General features: G+C 41.2%; 1 protein-coding gene across 7 annotated transcripts in view; it reads right to left on the bottom strand.

Annotated features, from left to right (window-relative positions):
• FGGY (FGGY carbohydrate kinase domain containing) overlaps positions 1-17,755 on the bottom strand; it is a 127,791-nt gene that overhangs the window by 22,739 nt on the left and 87,297 nt on the right. For 6 of the 7 annotated variants that reach the window (XM_064719494.1, XM_064719496.1, XM_064719499.1 and 3 more), the window contains 5 exons: positions 16,580-16,641; positions 11,277-11,424; positions 9,866-9,940; positions 6,497-6,617; positions 3,825-3,919 (listed from right to left, as the gene is read on the bottom strand). In XM_064719494.1, coding sequence (XP_064575564.1) covers positions 3,825-3,919; positions 6,497-6,617; positions 9,866-9,940; positions 11,277-11,424; positions 16,580-16,641 — 501 coding nt within the window. Of the gene's footprint in view, positions 1-3,824; positions 3,920-6,496; positions 6,618-9,865; positions 9,941-11,276; positions 11,425-16,579; positions 16,642-17,755 lie in introns of those variants that run through there. The other variant, XM_064719500.1, reaches the window with a different exon arrangement.

Raw genomic sequence — 17,755 nt, 5'->3', positions numbered from 1 at the left:
TGCTAGCCAGTAACAATGCCCCACGTGAATGCAGCATATCCAAAGTAAATCTGGTAATCTGGTTCCATACAGGTAATTTTATTAATTGCTTTAATATGCAATTAAGGAATAGTCAGTGGGCTGCAGGGTTTTATAAGGCAATAATCCTGTTCCCTGGTGTACAGCTCTGTCCCAAAGAGTGGGCTATCAAAAAAAAAAAAAAAAATTAGCTGGATGACTGCCAAATCAAACAGCACCTTCTTCCCATTTTCAATTACGTACGAGTGAGGCAGAGTAACAAGGATATACTGGAAACTTTGACATTTATTTATTGAACATTTTACTGAGAAGGAATTGCTGGCTGGCTAAACCGGAAACTATATTTTTACTATAGAAACAATCCCATAGAAAAGCAGGATCCTGCTGCTCAGCATGAAAGGAATGGCTAGAACCAATAAATTGACCCACCTAAACCAGCAATATTAAAGTTATTTCATTCAATAGAGCATGTATTTCAAAAATCCAAACCCCAAAAATACAGTCTATTTCACAAATCTTTATGCCATGCTGTTTTACACAGCACTGTCTGCTGGGGCCCAGCCAGGCTGGGTTAGAGCTCCCACAAAACCACTCAGAGAAAAAGTGTGCAGCATCTGTAGGGGCAAATGAGAAGATAAACCAAGAAGAAATTCAGAGGATTTTCTCTCCTTTCTGGAGTTTCTAGAGACTAAATAACAAAAAGATGAAATGGGGAAGAACTCACCACACTGTGTGTTTTTTTTTTATTTTTGGATAGACCAATTGTTTTACCACAGAGGAGAAAAATGCAGGGAGAGTAAATGAAGAGGAAAATAGGGAAGTCAACATTCTTTGAAGCAACAACATATGGTGACCAGGCCTGAGAGATGGAGGTTATAAATCTTCCCTTGATAGAATTACCTAAAGATGAAATTGCAGCTTCAAGGGGCTTGAACTTTTCAGTCTACACTAGGAGCTTGCAAATTAACCTGTTTGGTCACAGCTTTTGCATTAACCTTCATTTCCAAGGCTTCTCTGTAAAGGCTCAGTACATTGAGAATTTTGGTGCCAATACAGATGTGGTCAGTAGAAAGCACAAAAATCTTTGCACAAATCACTTGAAATATGAAGAAAAACACATGAAAATGAAGAATTAGAACAAAATGCTGAATTGTTCAAAGAGCTGCAGTATGGGAAAGGAGAATACAGAGAGAGACAGGAGGCATGTTGCTGCATGTTACTTTGTGAGAATAAACTTATTTAGGGATACCAAAGGATAAAGGAAAAGCTCTTTAATGTTCCACCATGACCCACTGCTGAAAACAGGTCAGGGAGAGGCTCCTGCTGTCCCATGTGGGGTGGGTGCATCAACAGCCATGTGTGGTGACTGCCTGCCTGTCCTTGGAAAACCCATCCCCTGAAGCAGCTGCTTCCCCACTGCAAACCCCAGAGATGGGGCAGCACAGGACCAAGCACCAGGGCTGTGCAGGAGGATGAGAGTTCAGCAACCAGCACAGCCACAGGAAATCCCACCCAATGCCAACACATTTCGGACCTGTGCAGGTAAATAAAGCCTAACTCTGACGACTCCACAGGTTCACCACAGAGTTGGCTCTTCCCTAGGTGGCCCACCTTGTCTTTCCTCTGCTGAAAAGGATGTCCTGGGGGATTTTGAGAACCTTGCCTTTGTGTCCTGATTCTGAGTGAGGCAGCTGCTCTGACCTGGCTGCCCCATGCCCCAAACACCGACAGGATGCACATTCCATCAAATTCAGCATCCCTGGTGGGCAGCTGCCAGGGCTCTTGTCAGGAAAGCATGGTAAAGATGGGCTAAGATTAACAGAAGTGATTTGGAGGGATCCAGATTTGGGTGCTACTTCCAAGCTATCCTAAAACTGCTTGAGTTTTAGAAAGTGGAGAAGAGCCAACCCATAAAAACCAGGGAGCTTTTAAACGTTTTGATTCTGACATTGAGTGGAAATGTCCAAAAATTGTTCTGAGAAATGTGACCAGTGACTGGGAAAAATACAGTAAAAAATCCCCTTCAAAAAACCATAGACATAAGGAGAGAGGTTATTGTAAAAAACCCACAGCTCTCTCCTTTGCTATTACACTGAGCAAACAAAGAGCTTTGCAAAGCACAGTAATTAAGCACAAACCATCTATTAGAGGAGAGGTAATAACCTGTATTTGCAAAATCTACAAAGATGCTGAATGTTTGCAGCACCTCTAAGAAGGAGTTGTTTTGGAAGATGTGTTACAGAAATAAATGACAGAGAGGTTATTGAACTGCAATGGTAGATACACATTTGCACTTCCCTGACCCTAAAATAAATGTATTCAATTTCTCCTTTGGGATCCCATGTAGCTAAATGATTTTAAAAATATTCATATCTGTTCTGACATTACTGGATATTTTTCTGAAATATTTTTATATATAAGGGCAGGGTAAAAAACTAAAGGTAAGTGGATACACAAAATTATATAAAACACAACACAGAAAACTTCACAGCATTAGCTTTTTCCAATGCTGATTAAAACAGACTTAATAAAATCAGATTTGAGTTGTTCAGTTATTGTACAGTAGTGAAAAACATCCTAGACTTGGAATGAAATATGTGTTTGAAGGCAGAAGATTAACAGAAGAGTAAGAATTGAAGTCTTGTCACCAGAAGTTGCTACTGAAATTACATTTATCAAAATAAGGCCTCCTTACAAGCACTAGAATTATTACACACAGATATATATGCTGCACTGTGTATTTGCTGCAATGGGATTCATTTTAATGGAAACATTCTTATGAAAGGAAACTGCTCTTTGTGCTAACCTACCCAGCCCTGTAGAATATTCCCATTTGGAGAAGTGCCAAGCACAGCCCAGCTCCTCAGCTTATGCTGAGCTGTTTATTGATTCCAGTGGAACTGCACCAATTTAACCAGGTCAAGGAGCTGACCTCCCTATTCACAAAATATCTCCAGATAAGCTTTTGTGCAAAATTTCATCTACCAATATCTGTCCCTGATGTTGTAAAGCAAAATGCAACAAATGTCTTAGGGACCATCCTGATAAATCATTTTGTCCAACTGCATTTTGCTCTTCAGTGTCCTTGTGCAGCATGAAGAGAAGACATGGCTTATGGGATTCCCAGGTGGGAAAACAGGCATGATTTGGGACAGTCAGACCCTTCTTTGGGATGGGAAAACAGGCATGATTTGGGACAGTCAGATCCTTCTTTGGGATTGTGTTGCCACTGTTGTTTGTATAAAGGCAGCTAAGCCATGCTTTGACTGATCCACTGAAAATAAAAGCCTCTCTGCTACTTTTTCAGCTGTTAATGGACTGAAATAACATGAATGGACATGCAGTTCCATCCTCATTATTAACTCTGCATTCACTGGGGGCAGGACAAGAGCTAAGATGTGTTATTTTTTACTGCATAAATAATGCTGTGTTGCTTCTTATGTTTAACATTCCTCAATATGAAGGAAGGAAAGTAGGACAAATGTAACTGAGATGAAAGTGTGACCTTCCTGCAGGATCAGAGCCTTGCCAAATTCCCTGTTTTGTCTGTAAAATTACATGGGCTAACTTCATACACAGCAGCTTCTATGCATGTCCCCACACATGTCCAAAGGCAAATGAATCCTCAACACACCTAAATAATATCTGAGTTGGACAGAGGGTGGAGAGAAAGCGATGCTGGATCTTGTCTGCCAAGAAGGGACAGACTTTTCCACTTGGATTTAGGTCTGTGTGTGGTGCCAGAATCAAGGTGTAAAACACATTAAAACTGAATAGAAAATGACATAAAATCAGGTGCTGCATACCTGGATAGATGCAAAATCCCCAGAAGCACAAGCTCCAAGAATAGCAGCACCCACCAAAACAGACTCCACTTCTTTGGACAGCACAACAGGTTTGCCTGCAGAGGGAAGAGCCAGGCCTCTGTTAGAGAACACAGCAGCACCAGCAGCTCCACAAATAATTAAAACAAAAAAAGGAATCAAAACCCATTATTCAAAACCCCATTCAGAGCTACATCCTGCTGTAGATTAATGTAAATCTCTCTGCTCTGTGGTTCCAGGCTCCAAGGAAGTGCAGCATTTAAATAAAATCATTTTAGCAAAATATTAATTCAGAACCTAAAGCACACAAAAAACAACCCCCCAGATCTTTGACACTGGCTATTTATCTCATTCAAAGGGCTTGGTATAAACCTGTTACCCACACCCTCCAAACCCACGTGCCTATTAAAAGTTGACCTGGAGGGGAAAACAAGGCGGTCTCCTTTTTGTCTCTTTTGCAACAAACAAAAAAAGACTGTTTGTGTTTGGTTTTGAACATACAGCCAACAAGCCAGTCTGGTTTTGCTGGAAGACATGAAAATATGAGTAGTAAACTTTCTCAAGCTATGTATGAAATAATAAGAGAAATTTTGTCTTCCAATTTGTGCAAGATACTGGAAAACAAAATTAAAACACTGGAAAAACAAGCAAACAATATATATTCTAAAGTAGAATTAAATATTAGTGTTTCATCACCCATGGGTACTGATGAGAACATTCTTTCCCTTGGTATATGCAGAATTTTCTGAGACCTGTTTCACTAGTGTAAAGAAAAGCAGGAAAAGGCTAAAAAAACAAATAAAAAATAGCCTGCTTTCTTAATTCCCCTGAAAAATCTAAACCAAGAGCACAAATCTAAATACTTTTCTAGCTGCACTTCAGATGCTTCTACTCACTAAGCTGAAAAATTTAATATTCCTGCAGTATTTGGCACGTGTCTGCATTTCCAGTACTGAGATAATGTCATTCAGTGAGTGATGATGCAAACACAGGGGTGGGAGCAGGGATTCCTGCTCAGAACAGTCTCCACCATATTATACACTAAAAATGCTGCTCCTGAGAGCCAGCTGTAAGATTAGACGGAGCTGAAATGTGGGTGAAATCCTAAAATCAGCCACGAACAACTTCCATAGGGGAAAAAGGCAAAATGCCCACTTTGCAAAATGAGAAATAAAATTATCGATATAAAAAAGCAAATTCACCTCACACCAGGCTTTCAATAAGTTGATGCAAAGCTTGCCCTGTCACCTGAGCATTCCTGCAGCTCAGCTGAAGCACAGCTCAGGACTTGGGTCAGCTTGGAACAGCAAATCTCAAGCTCAGAGCTCTGTGGCTCTTTGCCAGGCGTCAGTGAGCAATTTTCAGCGTGCTCTAAAATTTACTGCCCATTTCCCGCACGGTCAGAATGAATACGGAATTCTTACCAGGCAAACAAAAAGATCAAGATACTTTTTAAGTGGCCTGTGGAATTATCTATTGGATGTCTGCATGGCTGAGTCATGGGCATTTGTGCTAACAATAATATATTCAGATTTTTTTCTTTTCAGGAAAGAATGGGGGATTGATCCTGGAATGTTAGTTATTTTATCTGATAGGCTCTAATGAGTTCAACATAACCAAGAGCATTTCAGTCAGATGAACTCTGACATCCCTTGTCAGTCACTGATTTTACAAATGGGGGAGAACTCCAGACTGCAAAAAGGCCTTTTTGTCCTGAATTGTACTTGGCCATTAGTTACAGTCAAAGAACTTGTGATTACATTTTAATCAGAATACCTTTTCACAGATCTTTTCTTTTACACATCACCACCCAGCAGCCCAACTCTACATGTAGCTGAAATTCACCTAAAATATGGGAGTTTTTGAAGGAAAGGCATGGACCTAACAACATTTTTCACAAAGCATCACTTTGACTACAATATATTTAGTGAATTTTAAGGTCAACAGGCATTATGTTTTTTGCTTGTCCATCAGGATTATAAAGTGTGGTTTGATGTTTGATGTCAGATCTCCAGACCGAAAGCCCCAAATTTGGGCCTTAAACTTCATTTATGACAGTTTAACTGATCTTAATTTGAAATAAAGCCAAAACACACATCACTCAATGTTTCTCTGAAGTCCTTTACACTAAATGTTGTTATTTTTTCCACATTTTTTGAAGTATATTCAACTGACTCGCAGGTGTGCAGAGATGTCCAACACACACAGGCTAAAGGGAGACCAAAAACACCACAGAGTGAAACACCATGGAGTGTTGTAGTGAAGCACACACCCAGGGCCTTCCACCCACCAGGTGGAAGGTGGGTGCAAGGCCCTGGGTGAATTTCGTAGAATTCCACCAGGAATTCTACAAAACCAAGGGCAACACCTTGCAGGAGCAAGGAATCAGATGTTTCCCCCTAAACCACGTCAGTGACACAGGCATGGAGGCAATTCAGGAAAGAATTGTTCTATAGGATGGATGCAATGCCAGCATCAGCAGGAAGTGTCACAAGTCAAACAGGGTGAAGCCAACAGAAGGAACATTTCATTGCACACTTTTTTGGCCATGCAGCAAAATACAGCTCTATATAAAGTCTTCATTTTTCCAAAGTACTTATACACCAAAAAAAAAAGTATATCCCACTCCTTTCCATGCCCTTCCCCAGGCTCACCAGTAATGTCAGCATGCATCTGCACAAAGAGAGGGTTCTTGCTCAGCCCACCACACAGGAACAGCGTGGTGATCTCATGTCCTGCAGCCTGCATCGCCTCCAAAATGTGTCTCGTTCCTAACTTCAAAAAGGGAGCAAAAAACAGAACCAGGTGAGCACAGGAGAGCAGCCAGGAACAGAAGCACACCTGCACGGCAAAGGCATCCCCACCAGAATCTTCTCTTTACTTTGTACAACAGCATCTGAAAATCCAGCTCAGAAAAGAGGTTTCAATTCTGAAGCCAAATAGCAAAGCAGAACAAAAAGAGAACAGCAAATAAAAAACAGTTTTCTGTCTTTTCAGCAAAAAGGAAAACCTGAAGAATTTTGCATTGGCTTAACTATTTCTCTTGGCCTTTGCCCTGTGCAAAATAGTGTTCCACTTCATGGCTGGATTAATTGAAACATCTCAAATGCAGGCATATTTTAAACTTTTCATTTACAGTCTCCATTCTGAGAAACTCAAATCAGAACGGCAGAAGCAAATGCTTGCCATTTTCAAAAAAAAAAAAATTTTTTCTTTTTGTTCGCTTTGCTTCCCTCCTCACTGAAGTCAACCTTCTCCCTATTTTCCTCTTGCAAGAATATTTTCCATTTCTTTGACAAACTATTTGACCAAAAACAATTCCCCGCTCTTTATAATGTCTTGGAAGTTAAATTGGAAGCTCGTATTTGACAAAATGTCAAATTCAAGGCAAAATGTTGCCCAGGGTGACTCTTAATAGGCAGATTCCTCACAATCTGGTCAGAGTTTTCACAAACTGTTACTTAAGTTTTCTTTAGACCATGCTGCAGTTCATTAAGAGGGCTGCAGCTGTAACAAACCCCTCTTCAAATAAAGCCTACTGAAAATGGAACTTGCATGGCTCCACCAGGCCAGAGATGTCCACAGTGAATGCCCAGCACTATTCTGGACAAGCCTTCAAATGTATTTTGATTTTTAGACATGCAGTTCAGAGGAACCTGAGCAGCCCCAGCCCCAGCTGACTAAATCCATTGCTTCCCTATTGACACAGAGGGCTGATCTCCAAACTGCACTGCCACGATTTTAATTATGGAAATATCAACTGCTCCAAAAGGAGCCTGCCTGCTCAGAACGGGCGGGACAGCCACAATTGCATCTCTGATCATGTTCTCATCTAGCCAACTGTTGCATTGCATTTTGCAGTGAATAGTTAAAAGGAGATTCTCTTTCACTGCTTCTGAAATTCAAATTTATTAACAACTTCTCTCACAACATACACACGTCAAAGACCCTGAGAAAGAACATGCTGTGAAAATTATTTTGTGTTTACCTGCCTGGAAAATTGTATTCACACAGCAATTTAAATTAAAGCCAGACTTATTTCACTGTGGGTGGGGGGGGGAACTAATTTAATCCTGGGTTGGAGAAAATGCAAATTGAGGGGCTTCAAATGCAAATTTTATATAAAAAGGAAAAAGCATCTCCTGCTGAAAAGAAAACTAGAGATTAACATTCTGTGGGCAGGCCTACACTTTGTACAAGATTTTTACATAGATTTAAAGTTTATCTTGCACTCATTGAAGACAGCTAATGGTACAAGATTACTACAACTGTTTCCTTCAATAAAAGTGAAGCTAAAATTGGGAGTGAAAATTTGATTTCCTAGGAATCCCATTAGCAATTAGTAAATATATAGAGTCAAAACCAATGTTCTCTGTCTACTTTTTAGTTACTGTTTCAATAATGCTTTGGGGGAAAAATAATTTCCCTTAACTTATAGTGAAAAGAAAACTACAATATGTCCTTTTTATATTAAATCAGCTCAATCAGCTCTCCAAAAGATATGCAGCTGCTGAGTTTACTGCTCAAGACAGTATTTGTGTTTTACAATCAAGTTTGAGCTGTATCATATAATGAGATAATAGGTGACTTTCCCAGGATTTCCAGCAGAGAAGGTTTCCACTTCGTTAGCACGAGATAATCACAGGGCACCTGTTCCAGACTGGGAAGTTCCTTTCAGGGGCAGGATCAGTCCCTGGCATTGTTGAACCTCTCCTCCACTTTCTTCTTTCAATGGTGGGATTATACTGAAGCATCAGGTATAACCCAGCTACATTCATCTGCAAAAGGCTCCAAACTCCCAACAATGAATCCCAGGCTGCGGTTAAGTTCTCCTTATTTGCTGAAGAGGGAGGGTTAACACATGAGATGAACAATTCCCAATAAATTTACAGCAGCCGCCCACCCTCTCCATCCCAGATGGCTGACCCAGCCTAGAAAAGTTGTTGTTTAACCAGGAGAGGAGTTTGGAAGTTTTCCAACTGAACAGAGTTTTGTCAGGAAAACTCCCCAATTCATCAGACTGTTCATGTTTTGCAAAAACACCTCAAGTTCAACAAACTTTAAAAAAATAAAAAATGTACAGAAAGGATGTTAAAGGAATGTGGATTTCAGTCACCAGAGGGCTGAGGACAGCATGTCCCACTGGAAACACCCTGGGCCAGGCTTTCCAAACCACTTCTGTGAGCCAGGGTTTCACCTCAAAACAGAACTTCTCGTGAACTGGAAATCCTGGGTTCAACAGAAAATCAGGGCAGAACAAAAAGAGTTCCGAGAAATTCCCCATCGCTGGTGCTGGCAAACAGCAGGGACATTTCCCAGCCTCCCTGCCCTGCCCTGCCCAGCCGGGGCCACAGGCTGGGACTGCTCCCCTTGGGGCAGGGACACAGGGGGAGGATGTGCCCTGCTGGGTCTGAGGCACAGCCCTGGCACAGAGCTCTGCCTCACCCAGCGGGCAGGGAGGGCACATCCAGGGATTTGGGAACCATCTGAAGCTGAGGCTTTTCAGGGAGGGCACATCCAGGGATTTGGGAACAATCTGAAGCTGAGGCTTTTCAGGGAGGGCACATCAGGGATTTGGGAACAAGCTGAAGCTGAGGCTTTTCAGGGAGGGCAGATCCATGGATTTGGGAACAATCTGAAGCTGAGGCTTTTCAGGGCAGCACAGAGCCCTTTGTACAATTGCCAGAGCTTTTCTCCCCCTCTCTCAGCCTCCCTCAGGACAGCTGGGATGTGAACACTGCTCCTTGTGCTGTCAGCCTCCTTCCTCACATCTGCACCAGAGGCAAAAGCTCCATGTACAGAATTGCCATAAGGACAGGATTTTTTAGGGGAACACCTTCCCCCACAGTCTGCTGATTATCCTCCAGTTGGGAGTGGTCACCACTGTGGGTGAACAGTATCTTGCTCCTTTAAGAAGCCCATTAAGTGAATTCATGTATTATTAGAAATCTGGTTAGCAGAAGGGAATGATCAGTCTGCACAGAACAATTCATTTCTTCTTTTATGCACTAAAAATGTCTTACAGCAATGGCTTGGATCGTGGCCAGGTAGATAAGGGCAAGTTCATCCAGACCCCGAGACAATGTTAGTCCAACAACCTGTGCAAAGATCAAAAGGAAGAAGTAAAAATCCAGCCAAAGTAAAACTCTATTATTTTCTATGGCTTCTTGTTGTAACAAGTTTTAAGTGCTAATTCCAAGCCATGCTCCTGTGAGCTGTACACATAATGTTATGTTAAACATGTTATTCCTGATCTGGGGAAGAGCCACATAAATTATCCTTGCCCTTGTGAAGAAATAAAGAACAAACAGCATATTGTATGGGATTAGAGATAGATTAACTCTGACAGTTTTATGTTATGACTCAGATATTGCTCGTGAATGTATTTAATGTAATAATATGAAAATGCTATTACATAAAAATAACTTTTTAAAAGCATTTCTCCCCCTCCCTCCCAAGCACCCTAACACTGAAACACAATTAATAATTAAATACTATATCTTAACCTCCTTTACTCTGACATAAATCAATACTGCACTGTAGTTACTCTGGATTAATATCAGGCAAGACCTGCATGCAGACAGAATTGTGACAGAAAAAATGGGTTGCTATTACCAGTATTTGCATACAGCCACCATACCAAAGAAATTCTGATTTTGCTGCAGCATGTAATTCTTCCATAAAATAATGGAAGTGTTATTAGGACCCAAAAATATATAGGCCTTTTTAAAAAAATATTTCCTTTATTTGTGGCTTAAAACATGTAGCAGTATGCCTTTCCTGTCTCAGCCTTAAATACAGCAGATTTTGGTGCTGGAGAGCAGCTTGAGAGTGTCACTTCAAGGACAATTTGCCATTTTGAAGGAGATTTTTGCATTAATCACCAAGTATTTTGATATCACCAAATTATACTCTTATGACACCCTTCTGTTACAGTTCTGCACAGCCCTGGCTTGTGACTGAGCTGATCTACCACTGTAAATTCAAGGAAGAGGAACAGCCAAACTCTGAAAGTTGGGTTGAAAGGCTGTTTAAATCAACCACCTATGGTGAGAATATTTCATTCCTTTCCCAGACAGGTTTACCCAAAGTTCTCGTGAAATTCATTGCAATGAATTGTAAGATTTGTTATCTCACCTGTGAGATAACAGCAGCAAGAGCTGTGCAATGTGATTCCTAGGAAAGGTACCTGCACACACAGAACATTCCTCAAATTTTTAGAAAATTAATGTGGCTGTAGTGATACCTCAAGTACAATAATCTCTGGTTTTCTACTGAAACATCAGCAATGCAGCAAGAAACCCAAATCCTTTGGGATAGTGTAAATAGCTAAGGAGGAGTACTCTCAAAATTGAAGAAAAGCTTCTTCCAAACTGCTTTTTTTTTTCTTTTTACCCTGTATTGACCTTTTTGCAAAGACAGGCTGTTTCTTACCATGCCCTTTAGTGTCAGATCTGTTAAGGGAGATCTGTTACCATGGAAATCTGGCCAAACATGTAAATCAACAGTGAGGAAACCCACAGGCAAAGATTTCTTAATCAGATCCAGGTGACTGTTCAAGTATGTATATATACTGTGAGCACTGCAAGAAAAACAAGTTGGAAAAAGAGGGGGGAGGTTATTCCTCAAACATAAAACATTTGTACCACCACCAAATGCAGAAACCCCACTAAAGAGCAGCAAAACCCCACTGCCTACCAAGGCCATGGCACTGCAAGGATATCTCTGTGCACGTGGGCTCAACAGGCCATCAGAATTCCTTAATTTCCTGGCATGAGGGGAGATAATGTGACCTTGAGCTTGTCCACTGACTCCTAAGGGTCCCCAGAGCTGTTTGTGATTTGGGGGCTGCTGCTGCTCCTCTCCCACAGCTGAGGGAGGAGTAAGGAGGATTCCAGACAGAAATGAAAACCAAATTCCTTTGCAAATGTTTAAAAATTTCTCTGATTAATCAATAGCGCTGGAAGTATGGCTTTCCTTTTTTAAACCATAATTATTTCAGTGTGTGTTATGATTAAAATGCAGCACTAAGGGTGGAGGAGAGAAAGTGAGTGGCTGCTATTTTAGGGAGGAGCCCAACATGGGCCTAAATATGATTGTATCTAAGTTCAGATGCTACACCCAACTCCACAATATCCAACAGACTTTTTTCCTGGACTTAAGACTAATGGTGAATTCTTCAGTGCCTTGGCTTGCAATGACTCTAGTGACATTCCATTTAAAAAATGTTGCAATTACACTCAGAATATTTTTTTCAAACACTCATCCTATCACAAACAAACCCATAGATATTTTCCAACTCCTTGGAAACCTCCAAGCGGGACATTTAATTCTAGACATGTGGGTCAATAATAGCATCTAACCCTAATTACAATTGATTAGTCATTGTCTCATCCACTGCAGACCCAAACAGTGATATTCATTTAGCCTCTACATGTATATTCAATCATGCACTAATGAGATCCCTAAGGGAATTTGGCATATGCTTTACTAGTTTGACTTCTGACCCACTAGCAGCTGTATATTTATACTTTGCATCCAACCATTCAGCTGCATGTTTTTTCAATTATACCTTACCATGTGTACATTATCAGAGGATATCATTCAAAATGAAGTACACTTGGAAGACATTAAAATAACTAATTTACATCATTATTCACGTCCTTTAAATGTGCTTTATGTGTCTTCCTGGACCCGAATTATGATAATTTGGAGGTCACCATCATTTCTTTCCTGTGCTTGTAAAAGTGGCCCTGTTTTCTCCATCCCTAAAGCAGTACATGCTAAGGATAAAGTAGTTTTAATTCCAGTCTCAATCATGGCTTGACTGTTGGGAAGGAGAAAAAAGGAAAGCTTCACTCAACCACCAGAGATCCCAGCCTCTCTCCTATCCCCTCCATCCTGGCTGATTGCTCTCACAAGGATTAGCCATTTGTGCAGCTCTGTCAGAACACAAGGACTTGAACAAAAGGAGGCTGAAGTTGAGCCAAATATGCTTAAAATCCACATAACCTTGGAATTACACTTTTTCCCACACCTTTTCACATTTTATTTTTTTCCTAAATATAGATAAGGGTTCAAGGCACTACATTTGGACTGAGTGACCAGCAAAATCCCTCAAACACCTGCCAGAGCCTGTTTTACCACCTTTGTGTTTAACACAGTGTAACACCATCACCTCCTGGAGGTTTTTCGACTCAGTTCTCTGTGAAAGTATCAGTGGCAGCTGCCTCTGACCTGCAAAGCTGAGCATGAGCTGCTGCCATGTAAAAGGAACTGTGCTGAAAGTGGAGAATAAGAAATCAATGCAAGGCTGCCCAGAGCTGTGTTCATACGTGGGACACAACTTCAGAAAGCAACCAGGAGCTGGTATTTAATCTGAAAGATGCCAGCAGGTATCTTTCAGGGAAAAAAAAAATCCTAAATTTTTCAATTTCTAAATAAAAAAAAAAGGTTCTAAACCATCTAGAGACACAGAGAACTGCCAAGTATGATTCTTATATTCTGCTAGAAAGATGCCAGAATTGCTGGTGGATGTTGTGTAACTTCAATGCTTTCTCTTCAGGAGATATCTCTTTAGATGAGGAAATGGCACTGAGATCTATAGGAAAAGGAATTCTAAACCAGCACTTCACCAAGTGCCAAAGGACACAAACTTTGCTGCCAGTTAGACACTTTCCTTCTCTATCAGATTAGAAATGGCCATTCTAGAAACCAGAATTATTTAAACTTTAAAGCCAAAAGGATCATACTATTTTCTTTTAATTTCCTACTCTAATCTACCTGTACAGGATTTAACAGAGCAGTGATGACTAAATGTCAGACCTACACAAAATGTAGCATGAGAAGCAAAAGTGATAACATCACAGCAATTTCTGCAACTCACTGAACTGCCCAAAAACCCCAAGTTTTGGTGCTCACAGATTGTGCCCATCAGATAGACCAAATGCTACATTTAAATTGTTCAGAAAATCCTTGTGTAATTCAACCCTCTCTAGTTCCAGTAAAAGAAGGGTAAAAAAGAGCCCAGGAATAGGACTGGGAGGGTTGCACAAGCCTGGCCTTCAGCAGCAGTGGTCAGGGCTTGTCTGAGCCTCTCACACCCTCCCAAGCCACCACAAATCTCTGCAGTGGTGCTAAAACAGCTGGAAATTTGCTCTGGTGGGGCAAAGGAGAGTTTGCACAGGGAAACTCCCCAGATCAGCTGCTCAGCAGGGACCTGCCATTCCAAACCTGCCTCTCAGCAGCCTCAGGAGAAAGGGAGGACAGGTTTGGGGAGGCAGAAGGAGGTGAGAGCAGCCAAGAGGCATGGATTTGTGACCTCTGATGTTCTTTACTTAATGGTGCAGACATGCATGTGCTTAACTCTTCATTGCACCCAGCATGGGAAGGAAAGGCAACATGGAATGGCACACCAAAGTATGAAATTCTCATTTAGTTTCCCCTCCATGGCTATCTGCAATGGCTGAACAGATCCAAATTCCTACAGCCACACAAAGAATATCCTTAAACATAATAAACCAAAATTCTCTGATCTGTTCTGCTTAGAATTCCAGTGAAATAATTTATCATCACCAATAACCCTCCAAAACAAGGTACCATGTTTGAAGGGAGCCTACAAGAAAGATGAAGAGAGACAATTACAAGGGCCCGGAGTGACAGGACACAGGGAATGGTTTCACAGTGCCAGAGGGCAGGGATGGATGGGATATTGGGAAGGAATTGCTCCCTGTGGGGGTGGGCAGGCCCTGGCACGGGGTGCCCAGAGCAGCTGTGGCTGCCCCATCCCTGGCAGTGCCCAAGGCCAGGTTGGACAGGCCTGGAGCAGCCTGGGACAGTGGGAGATGTCCCTGCCATGGCAGGGGATGGAACTGGGTGGGCCTAAGGTCCCTCCCAACTCACACCCTTCTGTAATTCTGGGATTATTTTTATTCTGTGTATATGACTTAACGTAGGTGAACACATAATCCAGAGTTTTGGCCAACAGCAGCTGCTATTTGTATCCAGGATAAGGCATAATTCTGGGGAATTCTGGAAAAATAGAAAGGAAAAAATAGCAAGAAAAAAACAAATTCAAATTTCAAAGTTTTTGATTTTTGTTTCATTCAAACAAAATTCTTTAAATTTAACAAATAGTTGAGAAGGACAGGGAGACAGAAGATGAGAGAATTAATATGAGACTTGTTTAGTAAATTTAGAGCAATACCAATGTTTCATTAGGAGAGTGATACCTGGAAAGCATTAGAAAAATACCACTGAGCAAATAAACTTAGTAAAATATTATCACTCTTTTTATAAACTATTACAACTCTTACTATCAGTGCTATTCTCCACCATGTTACTAACTGCAGGCAGGAGACTCAAATCCAAAGTTATGGCACCATACCCTTGGATAATATGGAGTTCTACTGCCAATATTCTGTGTTTAGTGTCCTGTTCACATCACAATCTCAGTTTTTGCACTGTGGCATTGTTTGTGGTCAGTCAGTTCAGTATCAGACCCAGCAGACACAAGTAGGATACTCCATAGGCATTTTTCCAGCACAAAAAAAATGGTTTATCCTGGCATTACAGACTAAACTGTTTGTCTTATGCTCATACTTCAAATGGGGGCACTGGAAAAATGGCCTGGAAGCCAGAATTTTGAAAAAGACCCAGTTCAATCTTTATTCCAAACATACACAGATGCATTTATTTCCTGATTTCCTTTTCCAAAGAACAACAAAGAGAATTCTAGGAAGCATGAATCTGTTTCATATTGAATGAAGTCCAATGTATTTCTGGGAATCCTGGTCAAGTTCTTAACAAACAAGTAAGGCAGTGGGCCCTGCAAGGCAAGGAAGGGTCATCCAGAGAAACCAGGTAGAGCTTTATCTCCCCAGGGAGGACTGAAAATATCTCTGTATCAGCACGTGCTTAATCCATCCATCAGGACTGGCCCTGCCTCAAAGACCAGAGGGAGAAACTGAAGGGAAAATGCCAAGTTTGCTGGGTTTTTTCTTTAATCTAAGGAGGAAAAAGACATTTAAGAGAATCACATTTTCATCCAACGTGCCCAACTGTTCAGCTAAGACCTCTCTGGGAGTGATGTGAACCATCTCAGAATGAACCCAAGCCAAAAAAGCTTGAGGAAGTCCAGGCCTGACAGAAGTGTCTGAACTGTCTTCATCTACTTCTAAAGCAGAACAAGCTCAAATTCCACATCACACACAGCCTCTTGTTCAAGGAATCCTGGAGCTACCTCCAAGTCACCCCTCCATTTAAAGCTTTGTCTGAAAATTCATCCTGTGTTTCTCTGTTCTATTTGTGGGGCAAGCTGGGGTTTCTCATACAGTGGCTACATCTTCCTTTAGATGACTGTTTCAAAAATACTGAATAATATATTCCTAATTAAGCTACATCCCATCCTCGGAGCTTAATTATTTCACCTACAAATTAAGACATATTGCTAGCCCAAGGCATGGAGGTCTGCTGAACAGGGCTGGTGCTATAGAATCAAGAAATACCTTGGGCTGGATAGAAAAGCAAAAAGTTAACAAGATTACTTAGATATGCCAAAGGTATCTGAGGGGAGTTTAAACCTTACATTTATGAGCAATCACCAGGAAAATCTTTGTAAATAGTTCCAGCCTGCTATCAGACTGTGAATTCCCCTGAGTGAGAGTGAGGACACTGCTGGGAACACAGTGTGCATCAGTCTGTGAGGCAGGTATGTGATAAAGGAATAAAACAGTGACCTGGCTTCAGCCTTGGCCTCCAATTCTGGGAAGGCGACGTGGCCTCGCACCACATGATCGATCTGAAAAAGAGAAAAGCAACATTTTGAGGATGATTACATCTTGAAAATTCAATCCTGGAAAAGGGAAGCTCTAAAAAAGACAAGAGAGCTTCTAAATTCCTCATGAAGTGTTAAATCCTAATCCTAGCAAAGCCAATGGCAAAACTCCCACTGAAATTCAGGATTTGGCATTTAAACAGTAAGAAAAACAACCAACCTTGCACCAAACCCAGGCCAAATGCTAAGCATGCAGCTCCTCAGTCAGGAGATTAAGGTGAAAGAATGACTTTTTTCCTGTCCAACACCCCCTGCATGTCCTCTAGTCGGTCCCATTCTGCATGGATATCCTCATTGGAATTCTACCAGAAGCATCTTCTTGGCCCAAATCCCTGCATCATCTTTCTCTATCACACTGTTATGATAAAACACAAGGTGTGTTGTCATCCTGATAGATGCCTCATGCATTCATTGCAGGAAACAAAATGTATACCCTGAGAAGCAATTATTGCTATAAAAGAAGATCAATATAAGTTCTGTCTTATGCTGAATTTATAAATCAGCTTGTCCTTTCCCTCCAGAGTGGTTACCATTACTCACAAAACAAAGTATCAGCTAGAATAATATGGGCTTTTAAGGCAATAATTCAGCATGTTTTGTGGCCTCTTGGTAATATCCCATCAGAGGTGACAGTAAAAGCTAAGGAGGCAAAACTACAGCTACTCAAGAGCACTGAGTATATTTGGCAGTACTTATTGACAGCAAATCACATTGGTATTTAATCTTAACAGCATGAGTCTAGTCCTGAACCACATAATGAAGCATACACATGTGAACACAGCAAAGAAAATAATGCATGTCTGTTCTCCCTGAGATCAGCATCAAAGTCAGAGGCCAAACGTGTGCATGCACCAGAAACACAGCTCAGGCCTGAATTCTGCAGTCCTGCAGAACACAGGGGCAGCTCAGAAATTCAGAAATAAAACTATAAATAAACATTATATATAGGTGTCTGCTCTGAAAACACTGTTGCACAGAACTGCTACAGGAGTTACAAAGTTTGCCCTTAATTCAAGCCATGGCCACATGAGGGATGCATCTAGAAACCCTTTTCTGTTATTTTTGTTTCGCATTTTGC

Source organism: Zonotrichia leucophrys, chromosome 8 (assembly GCF_028769735.1).
Source record: "Zonotrichia leucophrys gambelii isolate GWCS_2022_RI chromosome 8, RI_Zleu_2.0, whole genome shotgun sequence".
NCBI classification, from domain to species: domain Eukaryota; kingdom Metazoa; phylum Chordata; class Aves; order Passeriformes; family Passerellidae; genus Zonotrichia; species Zonotrichia leucophrys.
This window is presented reverse-complemented; position numbering and strand designations above follow the sequence as displayed.